General features: G+C 46.3%; 1 protein-coding gene across 1 annotated transcript; it reads left to right on the top strand.

Moving 5' to 3' along the window:
- The first annotated feature begins 1,097 nt into the window (after positions 1 to 1,097).
- Positions 1,098 to 11,294, top strand: LOC144149073 (uncharacterized). Its single transcript, XM_077680612.1, has 5 exons — positions 1,098 to 1,241; positions 4,936 to 5,065; positions 6,650 to 6,795; positions 8,516 to 8,648; positions 10,613 to 11,294. The coding sequence occupies exons 1-5, from the start codon at positions 1,121 to 1,123 to the stop codon at positions 10,869 to 10,871; spliced, it is 789 nt and encodes a 262-aa protein (XP_077536738.1). The 5' UTR covers positions 1,098 to 1,120; the 3' UTR covers positions 10,872 to 11,294.
- Positions 11,295 to 11,831: the final 537 nt, after the last annotated feature.

Genomic DNA, 11,831 nt, shown 5'->3' on the forward strand with positions numbered 1-11,831 from the left:
CTGCTATCTACACCGCTTATTGGACTCCGGTAACGTATTCCCCGAACGGTGTGAAGAAAATCACCGCTATTGGCGCGCTCCCATCTCGGGCACTCCCGGAAACCGGCTATTTGCTAGAGCCACGCATTTGAAGACCTCAACATCTCTTGTTCATACAACAATATACAACAACATTGGGGCGCCGCATACAAGCTTCCGACCCCATGCACACCAAACTTTGTAACAAAAAAAACCATATGGCGTCGATCGCACAGTAATAAATGCTATGGCGACACTATGATCCAGGCGAAAAGCGAAAACGCCCGCGTGTTCGAGATTTCGGCCCACGTTAAAGATCCATAGTTGGTTAACAATTGTCCATAGGAGCACTCCACTGAGCACCACGCCCCCCCCCTCCCCCTCCACTAGGACGGAGGAGGTGCTCACGTGGAGTGCAAGACAGCTGTTCAAGTCCACTGCATCCTGGACTGAGGATGCTAAACCAGTGACGATTTCGCCACTTTTTCCGGCCAAAGTACAAAAGCTTGCTCCTCTAGATTTTCATTTTAGGAAGAAACACAAAGCAATTATGAAGTCATGCGTCAGCACAGCATCTAATACCACTTCTTTCGGCAGCCGTGGAGTTACTGGCTTGAACTGAAGAGCGGATGCAGGCAGGCTGCTCGGAACTCTGTGCGAGCCATGCTCCGTGCTCGCGCGCATTGCCCTCCCCCTTCAAGTTGGGTGACCCGCTGAAACGAGTGAGTTTAGATGCCGCAAGAGACACGTGAACCTACCTTTAACACCGGCTGGTCCACACGTACAGAGCGAAGAACGTACACTAAATTCTGTGACGCTATTTTTCTTACCTCATAGAGCCAGCGGCACAGATTGGCCCCGTCTTTCATTAATCGCCGTTTTTTTCCTCCTTCGCGTGCTTTTGGGTCTAAATGTTTCATGGTTTTATCTACATACTATCTGGGTAGAGAGAATGTATTTGAAAAATCTTGAAGGTTTGCCAAGTGGTCTTGCGCGGCGCAGAAGTTGGCGGCCGTACGGCCACTTTCTCTTTGCGCTCTGCATTCCTTTTCACGGACGTTGGCTTGCTCACGATTCTTGCGCAACTAGAGGAGGTCTATTAATGTGGAAGGACGTGCGCAGAAACCTCCGTATTTTTGGCTGTGGTTTCTTGAAGAACAGACGGTTCTTGAAGATGGCAGCGGGACGTGGGATTTGCCTCTTTCTCAGCGCCGCACTACTCGGTAAGCTAAACGCCAGCACGTCAATCTGTCTGCTGTATGACCCTGCCCTCCCGTCAAACACTTGAAGTTTAGTGATGTGATTAAAATAACTAGAGACAGACAGAGAGAGGGTGAGCTAGAGATAGAAGGGGAGAGAGGGAGGAAGATTGGTCCTAAATGGTACTGGTTATCCCGCAGCGCCTAGCTTCATACTTTAGATGCAGCCATAGAGGAACTGAACTTCAACCGCGAGATGCACGAGAATGATGACGATGATGGTCATGACGACTTGCACGAAATCTTACTATTACTTCTATAATGTTGCCGAGTTCTTGGATAGGCGAGCAGGTCTCTGGTCGCGACTGATCGACGTACGTTTAGGGCAAGAGTGTAACCATAATAAATCTCGGAGTTTTAGTCTGAGAGAAAGGGGGTGGCCCAAAAGAGGTGTTTGTCACACTAAGAAGTAAAAATCATGCACATTTCACGCGCTAAAGCTGCCAATAGGTGAAGTGGCTCTATGTTATTTCTTAGTTCTTCAAGCGACTTGAATGTTCTGACGTGCACTTTTATTTAGCCGCTGAATTAGAACCGTATTCGGATAGTCATGTCATTTGTAAAGTGTAACGGAAGTGGTATAGTAATAGGACGTACACCATAAGAATCCGTTTACAAGTTGGTATCGGTTAGATATCTTGCGGAGCACTGTAGTAGACGAATGTACGACGAATACGTTGCCAGTTCAGCGTCGTCCTGTCTTATGCCCCGGTGTAGTAGTAATACCAGTATGAACATTTATTGATGCCCAGAGAATATCCGTAAGCAGACTTCCAACCGACGTAACTAAAATAAATAGTTTCCCATTCTTCAGGCTGTCTCCATAAAGTTGCTTTCTTTTCATACCAAACTACTGAACTGGGTTCCGACTCAGATTTTCATCACTCCTTTGCTTTTCTCTTATTTTACATCTTCCTGTTTTTCCTTCTTCCTTTTCGTAATCTTTTCTTTTTCTTTCTCGCCTGTTTCACTTTTTTACCTGACGTAGCATGTAAGGCTCTTTGGTGGACAAGCCTCGTCAGTACCATTAAACTATATTCTCTCTAATGGTGCTCTCTCTATAGGTGCTGACTTTCACGGTCATTCGTCTTGAACTTTTAGGGAATGAACTGCGGCTCCCTCTCCACAAGGAGGGGAAACGCAGTGTCGTCCATTGTGAGAGGTTGAGGAGAGAGGAAGAGAGAGGATAGGAGAGAGGAGAGAGAGGAGAGAGAGAGAACGGTGGTTAATGAAGTCTAGCGATGAGGTATGCAGTTGACAACCGGCACCAAACGTAACCGGAGAAGGAGCATACGCAATGTCGCTGTAAAAAAGGCGGAAATCGCAAGGTTGCCATGATATGCCTGGATTGCAAAAATGCGAAATTCTCATGCGTCATACAACCGCTGGTGTTTCTTTCTCCACAGAACAATGGGCTTTGCCTGTGTGCGCGTGTTCATACTTTTGGTTTTCGTTTTGCCATGATTCGTTCGTCGGAATAGCCGTGGTTATAAGTCTATGGGGAGAGGTCTCACGTTTCTGATTAGTGGCTTTGAGCTCAACAACTAGCGAGAACTGATAGCCTTTAGACTTGCCACGGGAAAGTGGGTGAGACAACTTGGAATCACTACCGTGCGGTCAGAGGTCGCTATCCGGCGTCTACAACAACATTGGAAAAGGATACGATGTTGGGACGAGGCATATACCTGTTTCTAGACAATATTTTCATTGGTATTAAACCATATCACCATTATATAAGCTTGGCCAGTGAGAAGCTTCAGTTCGCGCCTTATCAGACTATCGCAGCAAGTCTTTTTGTATGTTTTTTTTTTTATTTTAACGAAAGAACACCCCATTCGGGAATGTTGTGGCCCTACAAGTAACGGAATACGTTCCGTTATGGCTGAAAGTAAGTGAATAAGATAGTTTGACCGCAGGAGTCCCGGTTTCTAATATGTTTCTGTATTTTCGTTTTCGCCATCTTGGATGTTCCTTAAGGCGAAAGCAACCCGCGCCTAATTACGCAGAAAACCGTCGCCGTTTTTGTTTTCTAGTACAGAAAAGGGCCGCGCTGCAGACGGTTAATAAAATTGGAATTTATTTACTGTTGATTACAATAGAATGACAAACGCAAATACAATTGCTATAACAATAAAATACAACATAAAACAATAAAATACAATGCAATTACAACGTAATTATATTTACAATAAATTACAAGCTACAATTTGCAATAAACAAAACCTGCGTCTCCACAATACGAGCGGAGGGAGGTAGCCCGTGAGAACCATTGGAACAAAAGTTGTTTTCGTTGTTCCGTGTTTCATGTAAAAAAAAGAGCGAGCGAAAGCATTGTTCGGTGACAAGGACGCTAGCGTAATGGGAGGTGCGGGAGGCAGGGCAAAGATCTCATTTCTTTTATGGCCTTGAAGCCATCCTAAAATTGTTCGAAACAGTCTGATATTCGTATACTAACATTATACGTAGCTGCACTAAAGGAATTAGCGAAAATAATATTTTCCCTCCAGATTTCGCCCTCTGTTGTCATAGCTCGGCATGGTTTTATTACCGGACCCGTCCGACGGTAATTACTAGGTTTGATTACTAGTAATTCCTAAGTTTGGTTACTAGGTAATGACTAGTTTTCAGAAGTAACGTTCACTGCTGGAGTAGCAAGGCCGAGGTTTACTCTCCCCCCGTGTCATTTGAACGACACCGTCTAGTCTCCCGTCGAATTGCTGGCAGTGAATAGCAAAAAAAAAAAATCGTTTGGCAGTTTATCAATGTCACTATTAAGGCACCTTGGGGCATTGTTGTAAGACGGCAGAATGTCTATTTATAGATATTTGTCCCTCTTCTTCTGCTGGTAACGCGTTCTGGTTTCCTTAGAGGCATGAAAAATTTGACAATAGCTCTTTCCGGCGAAACCAAAGTAGATTGCCCTGAAAGCAAAATTATTTTCTCCTGATTTGAATTTTTATGCGCTGAGAGGCAGTTTGATATTGGTTATTGATGATTCTGTTCCAGAAAAAGTGGGTCTTGTGTGGTGCAAGGGTGCCATAGCGGTCAGTAGACGTGCCACATTAGACCGCGGCAATTTTGGCATAAACTTTTCGAAGCTCTGGAAGTGAATGTCAGGACAAAGAACCTTGATGCGTGAAATTGATACTTTTGCAGCATCTCCTGGGATTTTCCAGCGATAAAAGATGACTTGTTATATTTCCAATCGCAAATCAAGGCCAGCCTAAACGTGTGTCAGCTTCTTATTTGCAGACGGGTTACTTCAAAAAGGTTGAATTGGGGTCTAACAAGGAGGACACACAAGTGCTTTTGAGCTGCAGTTGTAATTAAAACCTGTCGGAGAGCCTGATTTGTTTTTCGTAAGTTTTTAAGCGCGTAGATGGCACGGGTTGCCAGAGGATGTAATCTAGATTGCTCAATCTGCCATCATAATTTGTTGTCACAAGTCGCGCAGCGCTGAGTGGCCCATGGGTGAGCTTTTTTGCCAACGCCAACAGCACGACCTAGTAGCGTACATTTAGCAGCTGGGGAGTGATTTAGCTCGATTTATTTGCTTTTCTTCCTGGTATGGGAGGTAATAGCTGAATTTTCATAGTACTGTGATAACTGGGTTGATTTACATTAGCTCGTTTTCTCGCTTATTCTAATCTGTTGCTAGGATCATGCCAGGCACAACTGAAGGACGGCTGCAAGATGGAGACACTGCGGGCCTGCGGTGACGACTACATTCCTTACAGCAAGCAAATACGACTGCACGAGTCTGGAAAAGAGTTCGCCGATGGATGCGCGTAATATGATTCGCTTTTCCGCGTCATTGGCTACTAATAGAACTGCAAAGTGTTGAACACCGAAGTATGAATTTACGACTAATTCAGACAGCTTGTAAATTCGCGGTAGTTTACTACACCGATAAAGTACAAGTACACGAAGTAAATTTCAGTCACTCTTGAAAAAAAAAATTGACGAATAATTTTTTGTACACAACCGCAGAAAAGTCCGAATGAAACATCCGCATTCGGTTGCAGGGATTATGAAATTCTTTTTCCACGACTTCCTTTTTACTGGCTCTGACTAAATGGGGCAAAAAGAGACAAAAGGAACATTCGCGGAACTTCTAAACAGCAACTAAGCAGCTAAGAATTCGGATTAGCAGCTAACAATAGAAGAACCACGGGCGCAGAGTGGTGGTCGTGTCATCAGCGGTCTGCAAAGACAAGGCCTTCGTCACCCTCCTAGTGTGGGATCCTGTTTATACGACTTATACAAACCGTGCCCCTCCTCACCAATAAAAGCTAATATCGTTGGTTCCTCAGCGTATTCTTGTAATCATGACAGATCAATCAAGTAATATGCGCAGTGGCCAGGAAGGGTAGGGTGTTCGGGTATTGCGGAAATATTGCGTGAAAGCCGCAGCTGTGGCTTCCTTTTCATGAGCTGGGGCAAACTGTAACACGTCGAAGCTCGCTAGGCCATTTTAGTTGCTTATGGAAGCGTCAGAAAACCAGTTTTCTGGTCGGTTACAGTGTACAGAAAACGCGTTGGCGACTCCCTACATAGCAGGGGTTCCCCGTCAGGAGTGTTAGCTTTCTGCGTCGCGTTACTCCAGGTATCAACGCACCAGCAGTTTTACAGCGACAGTCCTAGATATGAAGAGGTATTGTTTTCCCGAACATGCCCAAGGAAGCGTGCTGACAAGAGCGTGCCCGATGAAGTGTGCGCCCGCTTGTCGGTGTGCCGGTGTGCCAACGTCCTCGGGGATTCTCGACTTACATACGATCCACAACGGTACATACAGGCTGGAAAGGGTTCGTGCCAAAACACGGTAGGCCAGCCCAACGAATCTTGAAATCATTCTTGACGAAAGGGGGCGCCCTATGGAACGTCTCGCGGTATTCATAAGGAAATAAAATCGGCCACCCAGGTAAGGCAATGCAACTGCTGACGTAGTGCGGACATCTAGCATCAATAAGGTTTGAAAGGGTTTCTAAGAGCGGTGTGAGATCTTTAGACCTGCTCTAATTTTCGTAATAAGGTCTGGGAATTGTGCGCTTCCATTTAGCGTATGCTAAACAGTGGTGAAGAAGTTGTACCTCATAGTAGTTTTCGGTGAATGCGAAGTCTCTCAGTACTTTTTATAAAATACTTCCTACTTTGTTTGGAGAATGTTGACTTTATCAAATATCGTCTGGACAATACACAGGATTTATGGAGGGTCAAGAGTACGAAATGAAGCAATTGAACGCTGCTTCGGCACCAACATGTTTCCGTCTGTGCTCTTTTGCAAACGCCATTTTCAACCAGTGTTCCATCCAGAGGCGCACTGCATTTCGTACCAAAGCTTACGTTTTCTTTATGCATATTTACTCCTGCAGGAAAGATACGCTCCAAGTGAGCTGCACCCTGAAATTCATCGACGAATGCCTGCGAGGTTTGCCCCAAGCAGCGGCGCAACTTGCAGTCGAGGCGATCGAGGAAAGCATAGAGGCCGTCTGCACCGCGGGCTCGGATTCGTACAACAGTACGTCCGTGTTTTATTTCTAGGCGGAGTGTCTTAATTCAGCGGTCTCTTCGATGCACAGCAGCGAGCAAGAGGCCTTTGCGTGCCCTCGAAGTAAAACACAGAGTGTGTGCATGTGTGTGTGTGTTAAAACACTTAAAACAATAAAGACACTCCCGGACGCGTTCCTTAGTTAAGATATGTCTTCACATTAGGTGGCCATGAGGACCCAATTCGGTTTGTTCACTTTCAAAGAGCTAGTCTTTGGTAATTACTCAGCTCCACTCCAGCAGGAAAGACGGGTTTTGACTGAAAACAGACAAAAAAAAATTGCCGAAGCTTGCACTAAGTCGAGCAAGGCTGAACCGTAGCGGAGCTGGAGGATTCCTGTCTGCGTAAGAACTGAAGGACACACCCCCACGCATTGCATTAGGTTTGAAATTCTTTGTTTACATGTTCCATCGTCGCTTTTTAATGCGGTAGTAGTAGTCATCGTCATAACCATCTATATCGTCGTCTTCCTCATGCATCACTCGCGGGCACGGATCGTTTTGTCCGCAGGCTTTCACATTTCTCCCAAAGTGAAACGCGTCAGCACGAGCTAGAAGCGGCTTGAACCGGCTTCGCGAACTGGGCGTCTGTAGCGTGAGCTGTCTTGTGCTCCCGCCATGAGGCGTTGGCGCACGAGATATGTTTTCCTGGCATTTGTTTTGCGAGCGCCAGCGCAAGTCTGTACGACGCCGCGCGCTCCTCGTGAGGCGCGTACTCACGTACGCGGTTAACGGCGGGAGTAACTATCACGCAAAAGTTTCTGATCCCGCTGCACACAATACGGCAAGTAACAAAAGCTCCACTGTTCAAATGTTGACTAACTTAGATTTCGCCTTACAGTGACGTAATATGGGCAGCATTACGAACAGGTCGTTTTCATCAGGCACTTTTACCTTGTGCTTCAAGGCCAAGTGGTCTGACCAAAAAGCGGCCGAATTACCGGTCATGCCAACGGTTTGCTGAGCAGTAAGATGCCCCTGGGCAGCGGTTGATCTCCCGCCCCCTCGTAGGAATCAGATTTCTGTATTTTTGTATCGTACTGACGCTACCGGAATCTTCACTGACAGCAATAGGAGAGGAACGTTCTGCGTGCCCATGTATGTTGGGAGGAAAAATAATTGAAGAAATGGTACGGTAAAACTCGATTTGAAGTCTGCAGATTTGTTGTTGCTGGTAGATAAAAAACAAAAGTCGGTACATACAAATTTTTCGTGAAGGCCATTGTTCCTCGCCAGGGCCCGTTATAAATACAGGTTAAAAACTTTCAGTTCTGATTGATGTTATAAATTGCAAGTGAGATGAGTCCTCTTTCTGGATAAATTTGTAAACGACGGGTGCCATCTACATGATCTTAGTGATCGTGTACCGCACCCACAAATGATTTAGAATTCCGAAAGTGAACCATTCTGTCACCTCTGTGAATCAGGCGGATGAAGCGACGACATGGTATCCGCGACTGCATTGAAAATAAATCCGTGTTCGGGTTCTGATTACAATATTCCGTAAAACACACAGAAAAGGTGTGCAAGACAGAGTGGGTGGTTAGTTCTACGAAAAGCAGTAATCCGGTGCATCAAAATGTAGGTCATGAACTCCTTGAAGGAATTAGGGATGTAAGAGCACAAATTCGTTGACAGGATTACTTTTTTCCGAGTGACACTTCTTGTTGATTTGTTTTGTGCCATGCCAGAATACCAGAAAAACGTCAAGTGCATGAACTCGGTTGGCGTCAAGCTCCACACGTGCGCCAAGGACATCCACAGTAACTTGGAGCGAGCTCTGGCGAAAGCACCTCCAGAGGACATCATCAGCTATGCCTGCTGGTAAGTGTTCAGCTGAAAGAAGGAGCTGAATATCACCACCATGCAAAAAGGGAAGTAGGATGTCTTGGTGATTGTACGGGAAAACTCGCACATCATCTCCAGCCGCTTCCTCCGTCCTCTGTATTTGATTGCCCGCACGCTAGAAATAGAGATTTATGAGCTGGAAACAAGGCAGCTAAGTGGCACTTTTCAGGAAAGCATTCCGACAGCAAAAACAGACCTGGGATGAGGTAAAACGGCTGCAAGATTTTGAGATAAGAGAAGAGAAGCATAGCTGAAACAACACGAATTAGGGGAGCAAGCAGCAAGTTACGTTCAACTATTGAAAGCAGAAAATTTCGAAGTTCAGATTTGTAAAAAGAGCAGGGACTCACTGGGCATTCTCCACATCCCCTGGCACGCTCGCACCAAACACTTTAAAATAGCGGGATGTAGAATTTACTCTGAGGCCCCTCATAATAAATTCACAAAACGAAGTTGCTTCTGAACCTTGGTGTCTCGAAACGTACGCGTCTCTACCCTCTTCTCTTTTCCTCCTTTGTCGCAATGGTGTTCCCGTATAAGCATTCTTTCGGGTTATAAAAGACAGTTGCTAGTCAGCGCCATGTCCTGTTAGCAGCCTGTCTTCGTCGTCCTTTCGCGCTGTCCCAACGAGGATTTATCCACACGCCCAATCTTTACCTTATTAAAAGTACTAGGGTCTTTTACTGATAGCATTGTAGTGGCATAATAGGGTGACAAATCGAGAGTTACAACGGGTGCACGGGTTTTCTCGTTGCGTGTGCACCGAAAGACTGACGCATTTACAAAAAGGTTGTGTACTTAACGTAGTGCGAATTCATTCAGCTGCCTGGGTTTAAGGCTGCCATTGAACGCTTGCTTAATATGGAAGATTTTTAACTTATTGGCTGTTGCACTTGTAATTTGGAACAAAAGCTCATCTGCGCTTTTCGTATTCAATGGTTTTTTTTTGGTCCGAAAGAGTACTACCGCTATTCAAATGCCTTTCATAAAAGCGACTCAGGATGGAGCATATAGTGAGAGCGAAGGCACTAACAAGGACGGTACGGAAGGAAGGCACACAGCACAGTGCAGACAAAACACTCCGCTGCGCAGTGTCTTCCTTACCTTGATCCCGTCTTTGCTAGCGCATTCCCATTAGATAGATTCGTAAGAAATCAAGCTCAAGATCTTGAAAGGGGGGAAGAAAACGGCACAGAAGACAGGCGATATAAAAGCAGAACACGAGCGCAAAAAATGCTCCGTTACGATGTCGCGATCCGCGACAAACCGCACAAATACAAAACCCGAAGAAATGCTGTGCGACCGCTTCCATCAGCGGCGTTCGACGTGTTTGAATCCCAGATAACGGTTTGACTCCACCGCAGTCTTCGTCTGGTAAAGAAACGTGACTTATCAACGCAATTGTAAAATATGTGAACAATACAACCCACAAATCGGAAGTTTCGGCCCCAGTTTCTTGGCACCGGGCCGAGTAACCATAGTGCACGAAAGTCTAGTCCTATCTTGTACCGCTATTTGTAGTATTTGTTGGGTATAGTACCAGTAGTACAATATTTGACACGAAAAAACGGTAGCATCACTCACACCTAAGGGTTTTGAGCAGACAAGGCAACTCCGTGCGAGCATAATAGCGCGAAGTCGCCGATTGTTTCGGCATTTTGCTGAAGTTGTTTCTTTTGCGAGGAAATAACTTACTGAGGACTGTGTGCAAGGACTGCACATTCTCTCCCGTGGGCTGAACAACATCTCACGCAAGGCTAACGTGCTGCATCAGCGAAATGCATTGCGTTTCAGAACGTAAATGGAACAGACTGTGTGGTACCAAACATTGCATTAGTACTTCCACTAAATTGGCACAGTAGCTCGCCTTGCCTAATAGTGGGCACGAGATGCAACGGTGTTTACCGTGCCCGCTCTAAGTCGCGCTTTCTGCCTTGCAGCACGTACCACAACACGACAGAATGTCTCTCAGAAGCCCTGACTCCCTGCGAGGGCTCTGGCGGCAAAGAGTTCCTGCTTACTGTAATGGAGCACATCCTGGGAGGAACGCTGGACCTCATCTGCGGAAGCTACACCAGGGGCTCTGACGACTGCAAGATGCTGCCGAGCCTGCCGCCTTTGGGGCCTCAGGACTCCAAGGTCGAAAACTTCGTCGAGCTGCTGATTGGAATCGTGACTACATTTGGCCGCAGGAGTTAGCACCGGCGAATTTGGACATGACCTTTATCCGCCATGTGGGCTTGGCGGGGCCGTAGTGTGGGTAGAAAGGGTGTAGAAGATTTTCTCGCCTTCTTAAACTGTGTAAACAGAGTTAGGAAAACTCAGGGGTTTCACGAAGAATACGGATTCTGGCGGGTGTTTTTGTCACCGCGCTTAAGAAAACGATTCTCTTGATTGATTGTCACGGCTCCGTTGAACGAACACAAGTGCACTAAAAGAGGTACTGGTTCAAAGAAGGCGTTTTAGACACGCTCGCACGTGGGACATCATGGCCTTTAGTTGTTGTGGTTGGACAGACGGGGCTGCGAGTCTCTAACAAGTCCGCAGTTTACTTCTGTAAAGTGCCCTCTGTGCGTTCCTCTGCATAGACGTTAATCTAAGAAAACAACTATAAAGACTTCCTAATGGGAGTCTACGAGTCCACGATCACTCTTCGAGCCCACGATCGAGTCCACGATCACTCTGGCCGCAACGGGAGCTGTGGAAAGCTCTGCCAACTGGACTAACAACACAAGCCTGTTTAGCTTTACCAACGCCCCTTATATCCTTCCCTATACCATTATCTATTTAGATCATGCTGCCGTCTAGGAGAGGTGACGCGCAGTAGTGCGTCATGACGGTAATGAACGCCGATAGTTGCTGCTTCGACAGGGCAGCGTATAGTAGCGTAAGCTACAGTGTTTATCCGCCGCCTATACTGTGAATGTGATGGCCCGGGCATGGTGGAGGAATAATTTCCTCCACCGTGGCCCCGTGTAAGAAAACTGTTGCATTAATGTAGAAAGGCAACGACGCGGACTGGCGAATGTCGCTCTCCTGACTGCTTTGGCACGACGAGAGACATGCCAGCTGGAAGCGGAACGCATTCACGCATTCAAAGTCTAAGTTATGAACTCTGCCTTTCGCGTTCCACCTACTGAGCTCGTGGCAACGCAAGCG

The sequence above is a fragment of the Haemaphysalis longicornis genome, unplaced genomic scaffold (assembly GCF_048455015.1).
Source record: "Haemaphysalis longicornis isolate Haplotype H1 unplaced genomic scaffold, Haemaphysalis longicornis Haplotype H1 scaffold_8, whole genome shotgun sequence".
Taxonomy (NCBI): domain Eukaryota; kingdom Metazoa; phylum Arthropoda; class Arachnida; order Ixodida; family Ixodidae; genus Haemaphysalis; species Haemaphysalis longicornis.

Coding starts and splice junctions, on each gene's coding strand:
- LOC144149073 (XM_077680612.1), top strand. CDS start 1,121: ATGTGGAAGGACGTGCGCAGAAACCTCCGTATTTTTGGCTGTGGTTTC. Junction 1,242..4,935: donor TCTCAGCGCCGCACTACTCG/GTAAGCTAAACG, acceptor ATCTGTTGCTAG/GATCATGCCAGGCACAACTG. Junction 6,796..8,515: donor GGGCTCGGATTCGTACAACA/GTACGTCCGTGT, acceptor GTGCCATGCCAG/AATACCAGAAAAACGTCAAG.